General features: G+C 41.3%; 1 protein-coding gene across 1 annotated transcript in view; it reads right to left on the reverse strand.

Moving 5' to 3' along the window:
* TRAIP (TRAF interacting protein) overlaps nucleotides 1-17,598 on the reverse strand; it is a 50,595-nt gene extending 32,997 nt beyond the window's left edge. The window contains exons 1-5 of the mRNA XM_078876414.1: nucleotides 17,354-17,598; nucleotides 13,452-13,586; nucleotides 11,614-11,671; nucleotides 4,099-4,182; nucleotides 535-574 (exon numbers count right to left, since the gene is read on the reverse strand). Of these exons, the coding sequence (XP_078732540.1) occupies nucleotides 535-574; nucleotides 4,099-4,182; nucleotides 11,614-11,671; nucleotides 13,452-13,549 (280 nt within the window). The 5' untranslated portion in view covers nucleotides 13,550-13,586; nucleotides 17,354-17,598. The remainder of the gene's footprint in view (nucleotides 1-534; nucleotides 575-4,098; nucleotides 4,183-11,613; nucleotides 11,672-13,451; nucleotides 13,587-17,353) is intronic.
* Nucleotides 17,599-18,209: the final 611 nt, after the last annotated feature.

Genomic DNA, 18,209 nt, shown 5'->3' on the forward strand with positions numbered 1-18,209 from the left:
AGCCACATCCATTGATGATTACTTGCTAAGACTTTCAGTGAAACGAATTTGATGACATTGTATTACAATTTTACATTCTATTTCAACAGGTATTGAATATGAAACAATGATTAAAGAAAAAGAAAAACATAATGGTGCCACTTAAAACTCAAGTTGTTCAATTCAAGGTCATGCCCTCCAGGGTTTACTCATTTTCATGTTACGCCGAAGGCCTGCGAGTCAATCGTTCAAAATGTATCAGTTGCTCAACGGAGTTTAATAATGCATTGAGGTCAATGCATAGCCATGCTTGTGGCATAGATGCAGAGAGGTAGGTGGTGGTTTCTGAGCTAGACTTATATACAAATATTAAAAGATTACAATGACATTCTCAGCTGCTGACTGTTACACAAAAAACTAGCACACATAGGTGAGGAGGAGGGTGTGATCCAAGTCATTGGAAGCTTGCCTTCTCGAATGCATTGGGTGACATCATACGTATGTGCCTAAAGCTATAATGCAGTGCCTGCACGTTTATTAATTGCTCCGACTCACTTTTCACCACAAGTTGTAAATTCTTCTTGTCCAACTCATTCTAAAACGAAACAAGTATATCGATTAAAAATGGGTCAAAGGAAAGATCAAAATATAGAGCAATGGCATATACTGTTCTATATATGTTTAAAAGAGCATACATTAACACATAATTACTCCATCTTTTAATTCAAAAGCAATAAATCATTACTTATTCCCTAAAAAGCAGTCGCAATATTAAATATGCATGCACGTGTGTGTGCGTGTGCGTCACCAATGCTCCTATAAATTGATGCATTTATTTTCTAAATATCAACATGGTGAAGCTGGTTAAGTAATCTTTAAGAAATTGTTTTTTTTTTACCATTAAAATTAGGGCTTAAATCATGTATGAGCCGACCTCAATAATGTTAATTTGGTGCTCGCTTCATTACCGATCAGATCCAAACTGAATCGACTTAAATGTGAAAGACGTCAAAGTTTCTCCCCGCTCAACAAGAGAGCATGGGGACACTGCTTAGCGATGTTGGCAGCCTTGATCGCCAGTGTGGTGGAAAGTTCGCAATGCTTGAAGACAGGGCAAAAAACAAACTTTACTTCCCGCAGAAGTAATTAAAACTCACAAACGTTCACAATGCGAGCCAAGCATGACGACAGCGCAGAGGTCGCAAACGGGTTTTGATTCCTTACCCGTACCCGTACCCGGCCGCACCAGGGTCGCAAACGGGTACCCGTACCTGTACCTGGCCGGGTACGGGTAGCCGGGTATCGGGTAGGGTACGGGTATCGGGTACCCGGTTGCTACCTCTGCGACAGCGGCCCCCAGATGTGATTAAAGCTTCAGGGATTATCAGTCCAGAAGCCAGATGGTCAAGAGCGACATCACACGAGTCTTTTTTTTCCTTCTGTCATTTTTGTCAAACATAAATTATTCCCAGTGGCATACATCAGCTGTATAGGGCAACGAGTTAATGCATCATTAGGATAAATGTGCTTATGGCATTGGGGGTATTAACTGTTATGTAAAGCATATGCTATTTAAAAATGTATGCGTGCTATTCGGTGCCACGTCTTGGTGGGCAGGAAGCAATGCATGCTGCCCAGCAGACAAGAACGTTTTGGAAAACATTAATTCAAAATGTTTTATTTTATTATTTTATTATTTCCCTTCTACGTGACTTTACCGAAAGAACCAAGAAGATAAAAGAACCCGTCAAGCTAATACAGAGTGACAATCTGTATGTTATTTTTACATTATGTAAGCCCGAATGGAATTGAACCAAGCATGATTATTTGGGTTGAACATACTTTCTCAAATTAAAATACCTTTTAAAATACATGCTCAAGTTCATGCAATTTTCGCGAGGGCTGGGAAGTTCTGACGATTTAAAATTGTGGAATCCATCCTTTACAACTGAAAATGACTCCTAACGGGAACATAGGATCAGCATAATAATACAATTGTGGGAGAGATAGACTGCCTGGAGCATTGCCTGGTGTTCAGGCTAAAAATGAAGCTCTGTAAGTAGGGGCTTGGCCAGCAAAGTGAATTCCCTACTGAAACAAATCCCTGTATGATATGTTCCATCGCCAATTCTGGTCGATACACCGGTGTGTCCTCGGTAGCGGTGTCTGAACACGCCGCGTGGTCAAGCACCAGTGCTTCACACACGAGAGGTTTTCTGAAGGCCCCTCTACCATATTTTTGGCCCTGCTTGAGATTGTTTGCCGAGTACCGGATCCGGTATTTTCCTGCTCTCGCCGCATTTAGCGCGTCCTCTAATGGTAGGCAGTCGCTCATTCCAGTCACTCGCTTACCAGCGGCGGTCAGTTGCCTCATTACTCTTTTAGCGCTCCTACAATGGTTACCATTCCTGTAAACTTTACTCATCGATGGCTCCACCCAAGTTAAGATAACTCGGGGTCTACAAGACTGGCTGTTTCATCTCACTGCGAGATACTGGACATCGAACAGCCGAATCGCTCATCGGATTTTTCCAGGATAAATAAAGATTCTGATTCTTCCACAGTGCGTTCGGCCACCACATTGCAGGGCACAACACTTCCCTTGTATGCCTTTACTCCATTGCACTTGGGACAAATCTGAAATTCTCCCCCCATAGTTGTTTACCCCAACAAGCTCTAATTAAAAACCTCGTTCGTTTGAAGAAACGTGTTAAATCTCATCTATTGTAACTTAAGGCAGTGGTGTGGGTTGTGGCCACTTGGTGTGTTATGGTTCCGCTGAACCTCTGCTCAGCAACTGTGTTAAAAATAAAAACATAATATAGAAATATATTACATCTGATTTATCCACAGCTGGAATGACGTTTATCCTGTGGAAAGATTGGCCCTGCCAAAGGAAAGTGCAATTCACACCACTGGCTCAGAGCCATCAACAGGGATGAGCAGAGCCCAAGGCTCATTTGAATATGAAGACGATTGGATTAGTTTGACGTTATGCATACATTTCCATTAATTTAATATAGATTGATAGAGCACCATCCTTTTCCTAAGTATGAACATACTTATTTGGTTATCAATAAACTGCGAATGTGGATTTGAGGAGCATCGTATTGTACATTCCTATCAAGCACCCACCAGACTTAAGATTAAAACAACATGGCCCAGCTGCAGCCGAACAAAAATTAATCTGCAAAGTGCAAATCCTCGAATGCGAACGCGAGACGATAAATGAAGAAGCTTTTGTTCCGTTTTTAATTGGATCTCACCAACATGCATATAGTGCCACTATAAATGCAAACGGGATAGGCTACAAAAAAACGGTAACAAGCCATTTCAATGGTTGTAAGATGTATAACATTTAAATAGCTTATTTTGTTTAAATTGCATATCCGGTATATATGTATGCAAATGCATTTCTCTGAAAAGGAATTAATTTAATGTGTAGTTTTTCACATGCAGGTCTTGAATACCAATACTTGCACTCACCGTTTACACTCGCAAAACTAATATTTGTAAAAAAACACAGAGAAATAACGATGCAATATGCATTCAAATAGATATATGGCCAAATGTATCTTTCTCAAGACATTTCCTGTAAGTCCTTTACCATGTATCATTACCGCAAATGTGGTGCATGACCAAAAATATTACATCCATGCATTTCAATTTTGAAGGTGTCTCTGTCAGGCTTAAACGCTGTAAGGACAAGAAACCACTACGCTTTAACACTACAGTTTAGGAATCTAGCTATCCGAAGATTACTTGAAAACAAATGGATTTTTATTTAAATCAATTTTCAAATGAGCATGGAGTTGGCTGCTCTAAAACGATGGTGGAAATTCCACATTCCTCTGGCGAAGGACAAAAAACACAGCCTCTGCTGTTGTCTTCCCACAAAAATACTCATTATTAATGAATATTGAGTAAAAAAACGGACTAGAATGTTAACCCACACCATTGCTTCCGAATATAAATTGATCATTTTAACCACATTTTTACTCGGCTGTTAAGCGATTGTTAATGACGGGGCAAAAGTATGTTCAGTCTCGCTAATTAAGACACGTCCACACCTTCAAGTCACACAAGCCTGGACATGAAAAGCCACTCGAAGGATTTTACCTGCAGTGTTTCTGGATCCTGCAGGAAGCTACTTTCGTCAGCCACATCAAAGAAAAGCTTGCTGATTATGTTTTGGGCATTCACCTGTGAACACAGAACGACAGTAGACATCTCACAGCGCAACGTATAAACACATGGGGCATTCACACGAAAAACTCAACTCAAAATGGTTGTCATGCTCCAATAAGAATGTGTTGGTGGTGCTCATCCGTTCTGGAAATCCCAAACCAGTGGTGGAAGTGTAAAACTCATTGTGGGGAGGGGGGGCCCGCTCCCTCCATCGGGCAACCACTACTGACTCACCATAAAGTGGCACTGCTCATTTTAACGCCATGCAGTAAAACCTTGGATTGCGAGCATAATTCGTTCCGGAAACGTGTTTGTAATCCAAATCACTCGTATATCGAAGCGAATTTCCCCATAAGAAATCATGGAAACTCAGATGATCCGTTCCACAACCCAAAAAATACTGTATCCATATAAAAATTATTAAGACAAAATACCTTTTTATATTTTTATGACTTAAATTTTATATAAAGTAATCAAATTTATTAATTACATTTAATCGTGGCTGGTGTGATGGAGACGAGAGAGAGGAGAGGAGGGTTGTTGTGTAGGACGACTTTCACTTGCAGTACAATTACTAAAGAACAGTCACTACACTTGGACACAAAATAAAAAAAATGCTTTACGCACACACACGTGGTCACAACCCTACAGTAAACAGTATAAGCTCGCTCGAATGTTGACTATACGAATGAGGCACGCCGACTGAGACCGAGCATGGGAGACGATTACCCACAATCCCGCAGCGAGAGAGAGAAGAACCATCGGCTCAGTTGCGATCACGTGACACTCGGCAGACAAAGCGTATACTGTACGTACTACAGTACTCGTATTGCAAGACATCGCTCGTTTATCAAATTAATATTTATTTAAAAATTTGCTCGTCTTGCAAAACACTCGCAGACCAAGTTACTCGCAATCCAAGGTTTTACTGTACGTTGGGGTGATGACTCGAGTTGATCCCCAATCAGGATATGAGGTATAGGTTGGAGATTATAACCACAGCACCACAGGGCAAAATTACCCAGTCATGTAAAAATAACGATCCGTGCCCGACACTTAGTGGGACATTGTAATTTTTGTTCACAACAGCGGGAACAATATACCAGGCTGGCAAAAGACTTTTTTCCGCACGAAAACCCACGCGAAAAATGTGTAGTTGTGACCAGTGAAATATTGATGATACATTCATTTCCTGACAAGGGACCAAACATGCCACTGTTGCATTCTTTCAACTTTTTTGATTCCCAGAGTGCCTCATGTGCACAATGCTGAGAATGCACCTCTCACACAAGAGCCGGCATGAGGTCAGGTCAACACAGACACAAAGGTGCCTATGTTTAGCACGCAGAGCCAGCGTGGTGCTTACATTCAAAGGAGAGAACAAAGATTGCAACAATTAACTGCTCTTCACACCTCTGAATTGCACATATCGGTTGTGAAACACTTCACGCAAAACATGGGCAGAATCTTCAGCTAAGGTGACATATTTGTAAGGGTTCCCCATTAATATCACAATTGTATTTTTAACGTACCTTCCATCTCTATCCGAAACATGATTTTGATTGATAATTGTTTTTTTACCCTTTTATCTGGCTACAAAACCGACACCTTTTTTACAAGGAGTCATGTTTGCATTGACCACAATACCTGTGGTCAGAATGCAAACAAAAAACACAACTCTGATAAAGTATGCACTGTCCTTGAAATTGATTGGTCCACACCCGAGACAGCTTTTCTTATAGCCTAGTCTCACATGGTGTTGGACCAGATGACGCTAAGAGGCGCACAAAAAAAGGTGTCAGTTTTGTTGCCAAATAAAAGGGTAAAAAAACAATTATCATATTTTGCTACTGGCAAAGGAGGTTCCAATGATGATTTTGATTATTTGAATATATACATTTTTCCCAATATCTGACATTATTATAAGATATCTATTATATATTACAGTTCCATCTCTTACCCCCCACCCCTCCGAGGGCTTCATTAGTGAATTACCACTCATAAACCTCCACTCTGCTGCGCTCATGCACCCACGATGATCAGGTCAGGTGGACGAGGCAGATGGTTTGTTGCCTCGGAGAACTGTGGCGCTGGCTTCGGGGCATTTTCATCCAGCAGCGGATAAACAGTGGCTGACGATTGAGACAGATTTCAAATATTTATCCAGCAAAGTCCTCAATGAGTGCAAGAATGCCCTACTGTGTACTCAAGACGATTATTCAGAATCCTGATGAAGACATACGGTCAATTCCTTTGTTTCAAGTACTGCTGTAATGTGATAGGAAACTAGGGAATAACATTCTGCCACATACACACGCGCAGGCCACACTCCCACACACGCCCGCCATATAACCACTGGAAGACCCCTGTATTTTACACGATTTTACTTAACTCACCTCTGTCTGTTGTATCCTCAAATCTGTCTGTTGTCGTATCCTCAAATCTTGTAACTCAATTTTAACCCACTTCCCAATGTCGTATCGACTGCAACCTTGGTATACATGTCATGCAGATGACAATACTATATTCTATCAGAAAAATATGTATTTGTTTATTTATTTATTTTTAAGCAATCTTTTTTATGTTATGTTTTAGCTTGGGTCTAATTGTCCACGCTCAACTCACGTTGCCTGTATATCACCACGGTCCCTTACGTTATGGCAAGCTTCGGGGCCACTTCCTGGAGTCATGGTGTTCTGCCATTACGGGACATTTCATTAAAGCGTGTTTTAAAAAAAGTATTTTTAAATATTACTTTTTTAAGAACATTTTGCAAACAGCATTCATTCACAATTTTAAGCAACATGGAGGTGTCAAAACCCAAGACAAATAATAAAAATAACAAACCACACCGACGACAACAAATCATAGACTGGCCACCTCGATGCTTGTATTGCCACTAAGCTTAAAAATATAAAACAGCCAGACCTTTTGGGAGAGTGGCCCCTTTAACACACAAAAGGACAAAACCATAGAGCCGCACTCCTAAGATAGAACACAACACGCCGAGATGAGAGCAGACTACGTACCCTGAAATAAAAAAAAGTACAGAGGACATGTATAAAACAAGAGCGCACTGAAAAAAAAATAAGAAAAGATAACGCAGCACACCCTGGAGAGAACAGCTGTTACACACTTTGAAATCCAGATCACGATTAGATTGACATTCTCCACCGTCCACTTATTGATGTATGCTCCACAATAACACTAAATGTGCTTCTATAAATCAGACACTCCCATGATGCAGTGTCAGCAAATGTCAGTGAGCGGTCAGTATATTATGAGGTCGCATTTTAAGATATCTGCATGAGACTGGGGTCAAATGTTCACCTGCCAGTTGCAGTTTATGCATCAAAGCTGGTTGGATTGGCAGATAAAGCATTATTTTGGGAATGTGCATGATGGCATTTGTTCTGGTATTCATTCTCAATAAACTATAAGGTGAATTTTCCAGTTCAGAATCAGAGTGGTGAGTTAGATCATTTAATGAAGCCTTTCAGAGAAGGTGTTTAACGATGGAACAAACAAGCAAATTAAATTCTAGATTTGAAGTTTTCGTGACTGCAAGGGTCCACTCTTTGGTTTTTTCGGTAATAAAAAAATCACGACGTTTCGGAGGCAACACAAGCTTCCGTCTTCAGGTTGTATATATGTATATATACAATCTGTATATAGTCTCGTGTCTCTTAGAGTTCTCTCCACTTGATACAGTAATTTTGTTGTGACGGTGCCACCTGAAGACAGAAGCTTGTGTTGCCTCTGAAACGTCGTGATTGAATTTATTTGTATTTTCTTTTTTACCTACGTGACTTTACCGAAAAAACCAAAGAGTAAGCAAATGAAAGCCCGTGTGGTTTCGGAGGCAGGTGGGGTTGTACTGAACATTGTTAACGTTCACGTCGTTAATGAAGCACTTGGAATGAGCCGTGGATGTTTCGGGGACCTTAAAACAGCATACGACTGTTTCAAAATAATAGCTACGGGAAATCCTATGTTGCTATTATACGTCAGTTAAATAAGCGTCCTGCTTAGAGATAGCGTGTTAGTTATAGGCGTGTTAAGATTATAGCAAAAGGGTGCATTTTAGGTGTGTTACTTCTAATACTTGGGTAAGGATAAAGGCTAGGCTTGTTAGGATTCAGGTTATTCTTCTTAGCAGTTGATCGTTAAGTGGTAAGCTTATTAACATGCAAATTGATTTTCAATACATCACCACATGTGAAGAGATGAGCTAATTTTAGCATAAAAATCTATATGGATACGATCGCCATGGAGACACATCACGTTGTTTCCTTACAGGGCAATCCCTACAGCCACGTGCGTGGCTGTAATCCATCTCACGATATTTCAGCTCATGTCGAAAATCTCACCCGCTCAAATGAGCACTGGGTGATGCTCACCTCCAGTCTTGGCCCCTCGCAGCCGATTGTGGAAACTTCATAATACAATACCAGGGACCAGTCTCTCCAAACGACATCTGCTATTGACTTCGCATTAAATTGGTGTCAGTTTTATTGACCAGTTAGTGTTGATGGGCATAGTAAAAACTCGATTTTAGTCCTCAAGTTGTACCTGGTTTTCATAAGTGGTCACTGGTACGCTCCCCACTGCATGAATAACCCAGTCATTATTTAAACTCCCAGATTTAATTGACCATTGCAACTGAGTGCTGGTCAGAGCACCAGCAGATTTGGGCATGTGATAGCACCTGTCAGCACCTGTCATTCTTGTCTCTGGCCTCTTTAATTAGCGGAAGGGCCATTGCCTTGACACGTCACCTGTTTATATATATTTCTTTATTTTACTGGTAGGAATCACCTAGTTCCACCAGCCCACAGGGGATTATTGTGTCCGTCCGTCGTGCATTCAAAAATGGATGGGAGGGGTGGGGCTGGGTGGAGAGGGGATGGTGGGGAGGGGCTGGGTGGGGAGGGGCTGGGTGGGGAGGCGAGGGTGGGGAAAGGCTGGGTGGGGAGGGGCTGGGTGAGGAGGGGCTGGTCACCCTGTGGTGCCCTTATAAAACTCAACGTTTAACCTACTCACGCTGGCTTGTGCCCGCCCTCACAGTCGGCCATATTTGCGGAATACACCACGCCGCCGTTGATCCTGGCCATTGACCGAGCAACCCAACGTTCCTACCAGCTCCCTCCACAGGAATGTGTTTAAGGCCTGTGTTAATAATGAATGCGTTGAGTCGTTGGATATTTGTGCTCGTGCACCACGGTCAATGCAGTATGAACAAATACTTTGTTTAAAAAAAAAATTACGAAAGGCAGCTGGAAGTTTCGGGCAGCTTAGCTAGCATCTAATTAGACCCAGAGCTCAACTTCAAACACCTGAATTTCTCCAAGAATCAACAAATTATTCTTGTGTAAATAGAATATAACTTATATAGCTTGGAAATCCTTAATGAAAGCAACATTTTCAGGAGAACTGCGCTACAGAATGTCTGACAATACAAAATGTTTGAAGTGTCACAGCGCTTGATGTTCTCTTCATGATCCACCTACCGTGCCTCCAAAGCACCTGTTTATAAGAGTGTGCCACCACAATACACTCAAAAGCTTTCGCTGTATCTTGCACATAGCACAGGTGATCAGGCCCGCATGTTTCTATCCAGCGAGACGCAACAGCCCACAGATAGCGCTGATTCCTACAGGATATAATTTGGTATACGTTCAAGGATTCACCCACTGCTCACCATCGCGATGAGCTCAGTCATGGAATAACACCCCAATGAGCACCGTCAGTCAGGCCCTCATTACACTACACCCACCTGTGGGCCAACAGAGAATAAAACTCAGGGATTGGTGGGTGGGTGGGTGGGTAACAACAGTGCCCCCAAGGCTTTGGATAAGGGGCCATAATATATAATACTGTATTGGATGAGGGCAAAGCCATAAAAATGATCCACGTGTGATATTCAACGGTTTCGATCCAACCTGCTCATGTTTATTTGATGATGTGCTGGTAAGAAAAGATGGTAAAAAAAATGATGCGTTTTCATCTTGGTTAACGTCACAAGTAAATAATGTCACGGTTACATTTGTGACCTTGGTCTGGGCCTGCAGGTAACCGCGATTCATTGAGATACACTGGGACAGGCGCCCATGGTGTCTCATTCTGAAGCTGTTCCCTGCCAAGATGTGTTTCTCGGAGGTCTGCAGAGGGGGTTATCCTTAATGGGGGGGAAAAAAGTGCTTTGTTCAACATTTGACATTTACAGCACAATCGGAGGAGTGGGTGGGGGGAATCAATATATTTTTTACATAATGTTCAACCATTATGGAAGCATTTTATACAACATAAAAAACATCCATGTTCAAACAAGCAATGAGTGGCGCGCAACTCAATTTTTAGCGCCGAGCCATAAGTGTGAATTCTACATTGCTGTGGTATCAGTTTCCGCACAGTACAGCCACTGTTGAATCCGTACTCATTAATGCAGCCTTACCAAATGGTGCTCATTTTAGACGGCCTAAAAGTATGATGAGCTCCGAGCGCAAATAAACGATGTTCAGGATAACCATAGAAACCACGTAATTGACTGTCCTCTTCATTATTAACAGCAGAAATTACAGCCTGCATTCTGACAGTTGGGCTGTTGTGTTCTTGACGTATGCCGTGGTGGTGCCCTAAGGGCTGCTGAAAGATGGCGTTTTGATAGGAGCCAGTAGAAATCACATGCCACGGATTGCAGCACTCACAATCGGATTCCAATCAACACCACCATGATCTCAGTAATTAGGACGTGTCCTGAAACACATCATAATTGGTGAAGATCACTCTGGCATTGGTGAACAATAAAGAATGCTGCAGTACAAGTCCAGGAATGGAGTGACTATTTTAGTGCCGTAAATCCTCGCTTAACGCGCGCTGACACTACGAGTCTTCGCCTTAACGCGTTTTTTCTTTTATGGAACGTTTTCGCTTAAAGTTTACCGTGCCCGCGATGACGCCAGATGTCTAGCGAGTCAGGGACTACTTTTCTGAGCGGCGTGGGGGGGGTGGCAGCATCGTTGGGTGATGCTGGGAGCTGGTACTGCACTGGTGTCAGCGCTGTGATACATGGCGTCCCCTACTCACCCTCGCTCATTCCTTTCGAGAAAATGACTCTCGCTTAATGCAAATACGGTTCATGCGGCAGCCCCATTTTGTTAAGCGAGGACTTGCTGTACTGTATTTAAAATGAGGATGCTGTAGCACCGGCTATGACCCCTGACTTAATTTCCAAGGGCCAGCAGCCGCACGAAGCCTACCACTTCGAAACGGCTCGAAAAACTATAATCTATTAACGCAAGCGTCTCAGCTAGGATGGCCAATCCATGCCCATCCAAGCTTCGGGCTTTTTACCAACTCTCTCAGGAGGCGTTGGTTGAGTAACCTGCCACGGGGTAAATACATATTTTCACGCGGAGAAATCTGGAAGAGGCGAGAAATACTTACGCTGATGCGGCACTGTGGACATGTTTTGCGGGCAGCAGTCTGCAGCCAGTGCGTCAAGCTATTTGAAAAAAAAAGAGAGATACGTGTTAGACGAGATATTATTAATACGTCTTGCACTTTATACAGAAACAGTTGCCACCCGGCAAAAGCATGTAGAATAACCATTGTCTTACGTCTTGGGATAGCTATACTCCTGACCTTTTCTGAAAGTGAACAGTGTAAGGCTATTCCTGTAAGGGGGCGATACTATTATCATTATTACACCATTCTAATGTACATGCGCAGTATGACCTCTCACAATTTTCTCTAAAACCCCTCTAAGAGAACCTAATGTAATCATTAAATTATGCCCAACAGATGATTTTTGGCTCCAGCCCCAGACAAAGAATGAAAATGTCTCGCGTTCTAAAACAGCTGTCTCAAGAATGTGTGATACAGATGAAATTAAACTTTAACGGTGACAAAAAAAGCTATAATCATCGTGATGTGACGAGTCTTCATCACAAAGTCCTATGATATTTGCAATTTGATTTTAAATTCACAGTTTAATTTTATTATAGTTCAACAGTATGTAAAAAATATATATATTAAGCATTATCCATACACAAGGAAATAGGCGAGGCCATACATGTACACCCTTTCGCCAATTAAAGTGTTCATTAATTATACATTTTAAATCAAGTCAGTGTCTCCTTGCTCAACTGGGCAGTATTCATAAGCACCGACAGACATTCAACAATTCATAATAAACGTTTTTGGGTTAGATCGCGTTATTTATAAATGTCGTAACCCTCCACCACCCGACACGGCCAATCAGCAAAAAAGTGTCACGTTGACAAAAGACAAATAGTTCACTACTTTAGCCCACCAGTTTTTGAGTACGACGTTTCGCTGGTAATTGCATCCAGCATCAGAGCAATTCGCCAGAACTTGTATGGCAAAGTGCATTCTGTCCATAGCACCACTGTTGACTTTCCACAAAATAGTATTTAATTTATGGTCCCTGGAGAGCTGATGGGCTTGGGTCAAACCCCACGTGGGATTTTAACTTGCAGGCTTCCAATTTTGAGTCGAGCACTCTAAACACCCCACCCCACTGAGCCAGATAAGATGTATCCCTCGGTGTTATGCTCTAAGATAATCATTATTTTTCACTGCAATCAGTGGTTGACCAAGTGGAGACCCATCAACTCAATACGCATGAAAAACTTATTTCCATCGGGAGCCCAGGACTCAAAGCCCAAGTCTCAGCAGTGCTGGTTCAGTATCTCTGATATGGACATAAGTTAACCCCAAGAGCCTCTAAAGCCACATTGAGCATTTTTCATTTCCTGTGAAAAGTGAGATAAAACACAACAATGTTACACCTGAGGCCCATTTTGCGAAGTATTGCGGAGAACAAGTCAGAATAATATAACGTTATATACTGCACCTTTTGTCCACCTTCGTTGCTCTTTAAAATTCTTACTCAATTTCTCCCAGTGAGCAAAACTACGGACCCAAAGGTTAATTGTTGTCTGCGAATATCCTTCAATCGGTTTTACACTAACGTTACAAATAACTAACCTTTGCGCGAGAAGTATAACAGCGAAACTGATCATTTGATTTTATTTCATACACATGCAAAGTATTTAGATCTGGAACCCTGAATCAGAGTCATGATGGGCACACAGTGCTTTGCTAAAAAACATTAACCCTGTGAATAATCCAGCCACATCAATAGCTTCAAAGTCGACAGGAATTACTCAAGAGCCAGCAATTGATATTGGTGTTAATCTTTTCAAAGATTATCCCACCTATATGTATGAATAGTGCTGTAATGTAATGTAGGCACATACCACTCTTCATGGAATGTGTGTCCGCAAAGAATGGCTGATATGTTGCTTTTGTTATCAAAAAGGTCAGAACAGATGGTACACTGAGCTCGGATGGGCATTGTGACTACTCTCCCAGCTCCTTTTCCAATGCCTTGCCTGCACACAAACACACAAAGACAGAGATCCTTCATTTAGTCAATTGTTCTGGCATGTGTTGATATTCTAGAACAGCACATGTGTCCAGCACCAACCTCAGCCATCTTTCGTCTCCCCTTTGTTGATATTCACACACACACACAGTACCAAGCGACCGTTCAAGGTTGCATGGACCTAGGAGATGCCCAGAAACAGGGTTTACATACCGCTGGTTAGTATCACTGTGCATATTGCTAAATTATTATTTCACTCGTACATATCAATTCATACATTTCTTTTATTTTACGGGGTGAAAACACTTATGGAAGAGTTGTTATTTGCAAGGAAGATCTAAAGTACCGTGAAGAAAGTTATTATGTTTATAACTGCATTTACATAATACATTATTTGGACTGATGGCGCTGTGGTTAGTGTCTGCCTCAGTTATAATCGCAATCATGGGTCAAACTCGACCCAAAATCCCTCTGGTTTAAAGAAAATGAGTATAACATTATAATAATAGGGGTTTTCCCCTTTTTTATGGCAACAAAACTGAAACCTTTTTACAAGGATTCATGTCTGCATTAACAACAATACTTGCATTCAAAATGCAAAAAAACCACACTATGATAATATTTGCATTGTCCTTGAAACTAATTGGTCCACACCAAGGGACGGCTTTCTTTAGAGCCTCGACCCAATTGGTGCTCAACCAGAGGACGCTAAAAGGCGTACAGCTCAAAGACAATGCACTATCAAAGTAATGAGGGCTCGGGGTGAGCATCTACATCATTAGACCTCCTTTGCCAATAGAAAAATATAATAATAGGGCTTTTCCCCTTTTTTCTGGCAACAAAACTGAAACCTTTATACAAGGATTCATGTCTACATTAACCACAATACTTGTGGTCAAAATGCAAACAAAGCTGGCCCTTGGTGTGGACCAATCAGTTTCAAGAATGCATATATTATCATAGTATGTTTTTAGTTTGCATTTTTACTGAAAGTGTTGTGGTTAATGCAGACATGAATCCTTGTAAAACGGTTTCAGTTTTGTTGCCATAAAAAAGGGGAAAAACCCTATTATTTTATTTTGGTACTGGCAAATGAGGTCCAATGATGAGTATAAAATTGTTGGTGGTGGATAATGGTAGTTCCTATCGAGAGTGTGGTTCACATGCGCTGAATGTGGAAATTATACTATACGCCTAGAATAGGAGAGAACACAGCATGAAATCAAAGGATATGTCCATATGTACACGATTACCCTCATTGGATTAACACAATAATAATGGTTTCGTGCCTAGAGTTTGCTTGGTATTTGGAAATGATACTAAACCTAACTATAGTGAAACCTCTCAAAGCTGTGGGGTGTCCAGAATACTGCATATAATAAGGAGCAATTATTCCAGCTAAATTACATTTACACATCTTATTAACAAGTAATGAGGTAAAAACAAACGACTAAATATGCACAATTAAATGTTTACTGTTTAAGAACACTCAAAAGCACATTAGCTCTACAGTTTAATCCAAGCCACTTACCATCAACGACACAATGAAGCGGAGGTCAAACACCATTTCTTAAAATAAAAAAACAGAGGCTATCCTCATAGGGTTGAAGAGTTTATTTGTAAATTTAAGACAAATGTAAAAATAACAGAACATGGAGGGTAGCCTTCCCGGCTTAGCCAACATTTCAGTGTATGCAAATTAAGGATTAATTTGTCGCCAATGATTGCTTCTTAGTTCCAGCAGATTCAAAATCCGCATGTTTGTTTATACTGGAGGAATCCGATCAGCCATGAAGCTCTTTTTACAGATGTTCAGTAGGGGCAGGTCAGAACATTACAATGAGGCTAACCTGAAATAAACTGACTTACCGACTAGAGGTTTTACTGTGCAGTATAAAATTTAAATTGGACATCTTTCTAAAAAGAAAATCCCCCCAAAAATACAGTGCATTGATATTCATACAGTACTGCAATGCAAAAACATTAAAATTGCATTTGCACCGGGCCTTAATATGCACAAGGACTAGTATATGTAATAGGAGATTTAATATTTGTTTCAATGTTCCACTATATCTCAATAAAAGCATATTCACATGCCAGACATTTTGCCAGACATTATGCAAGTGAAAAATGGACATTTAAAAGTTATGTGTTTTATCTGTTTACACCATTTGTGTTTGAAGATGGTCAATTTATTTTTGTTCTGCACACACTGTGACCAGCATTTTAATTGTAAGTTGAAACATTGCCATTTTCTGGAATACATTAAGTTGTGATAAAACTTTAAAAATAGAGTCCATAATGTTCTGGCATTCATATGCAAGCACTGTTCTTGTTAGGGCATCATGATATATACATTTCATTCATTTCATTGTATTCAAAGCTTCGTCTGGCAGTCATGAGGCCAGTGATTAAAATTCCACATTGCTACAGTGGGGTGCCAGTTGATCCAATGGAAACCCACCACTACCATCTCAACAAAGCGATACAGTATGTTATTTTATCGACCGTGGAAAAATGATGGGCAGTGAACTCCTGACCAAGATTTTCAATCATTACCACGTGAAGTCAAGTCAAAGCACTCTGCAACAGTGCCACCTGCATTAAGTGTTTTACTAATACACTACAATCAATGACCGATACAATTCCTTATAATGTACTGATGCATCCTGAACATAATTACATTGCGGATGTAAAACACTGCATTAAGCAACAGAGTCTAAATTAAAAACATTACACTTAAGACCTTTGAACTCTTAGCAGGGCCATCCATTATATGAGAAGGCAACAAACAGCCAAACTGGTGACATAATTCTAGATTTGAAGCTTTCGTGACTACAAGGAATCATATTCTTAGGTTTTTTCGGTAAAGTCACGTAGGTAAAACATCAAAATTAATGAAAATAAAATAAAAATCACGACGTTTCGGAGGCAACACCGTCACAGCCAGATATCTGGCTGTGACGGTCCCACCTGATGACGTAGACTTGCGTTGCCTCCGAAACGTCGTGATTTTTATTTTATTTTCATTAATTTTGATGTTTTACCTACGTGACTTTACCGAAAAAACCTAAGAATATGGTGACATAATGGTGATCCGCTAGGGACAGGGAAAAACAAATGGAGAAATAAAATAAGAGGGAATGTGGGAGATGGATTGCACCTGCTTATAGATCAGTGAAGGAGGCATCAGCAGGGGAATGGCCTTATCGAGCAGTAGATTAATAATAGGATATGACAAGTTTAGGAGGTGAACGTTGCTTGTAAAGATCACCTTAAAAATTTGACAAAATTCACAGGACCCACGACTAAAACAGGGACATTATATCCCCCAATATGATCACATATATGCCATTAAAAATAAGTGTAATGTTTTGATTTAAAGCTTTTGTGACTGCAGGGATTCATATTCTTGGTTCTTTCGGTAAAGTCACGTAGAAGGGAAACAATAAAATAAAAAATATATAAAACTAAAAAACTTCTCACGACGTTTCGACTGCAACACAAGCAATCATCATCAGATGTGAAATCCCATTGTTCTTGCTGTGGATTTTAAGTACAGTACAACCAAAAAACTTGTCGAAATCACCAAAATAAAGCCATGCGTATGAAAGGCAGGGCTCGTTGCGAGTACAAGGGGAGACGAGTGGGTTACGTTAAACCGAATTCACGTTTCCCAACGGGGCGAGAGAAACCCTGAAGCCTGTTTCGCGTAGGCCGCAGGCTTAACTCACAAGAAGGCTTGCGCGTTCTCCTTTCTCAAAGTCTCCTTACTTTGATTCGCGTTGCAACGTGGAGGACGCAGACGTCGGCGGCGTAATGCACGGGGGGTGTCCAGAGTGCCTGGTCTTGCCCCGGTCTCTATCAGTGGCCCGAGTGTTTCGCGCGGACAGAGAGAGCGATGGAGGTTCGCGAAAACCGCACCGACCAAGTCAAATGCGCGCGCCCTGGGCCGCCACTGGAGGTGTCGTCACGCCGGGCCAAACCAACTCAACCCTGGGGACGGGGGGGTGGGAAACATTTACACTTGTAAATTTACATTTTTTGAATACACACTTATATATACGGCTACATTAAAACCATTCCATGTTGTAGATTAATAGTTTATAACTATAATAATAATAATACGTAGTTATGTAAAATCATTTTTAGATGTTTATCAAATGCAATAATATTTACACCCCTCCCTCCGGGATTGTGTGTTGTAGTGTGGCATGGTCGAGTTCAAACTCCAGATGACCTGATCCTGCTGGGATGACACCTACCATTGAAATGAACGTCTCCTTCATCAATGGAATATTAAAGGCCATGTAAACCAAAAAGGATTGGACCATATGCTGTGGTAGCACTGTGGCGGTGGCTGTGCGCGCCTGTGATCCAGCGCGTACCCTGGGCTCGCCATGAGAAGGTGGCTACAGCAAGTGGACTAACATCCATCGGCTTCAATCTGTACGGGGATTGAGTGTTTCTCCCTCGCACGCGTGGGTTTTCTCCGGGTGCTCTGGTTTCCCTTCACACGTATCGACGCGCATGCGTTGGCTGAAAACATCGTTACAACTCCAATGCAGGACCTCCGTGAAAAAAAGTCCTACGGCTTTAGTGTGGCTTTCCTGGATATATAAATCATTAC

Source organism: Lampetra fluviatilis, chromosome 44, assembly GCF_964198595.1.
Source record: "Lampetra fluviatilis chromosome 44, kcLamFluv1.1, whole genome shotgun sequence".
Lineage (NCBI taxonomy): Eukaryota > Metazoa > Chordata > Hyperoartia > Petromyzontiformes > Petromyzontidae > Lampetra > Lampetra fluviatilis.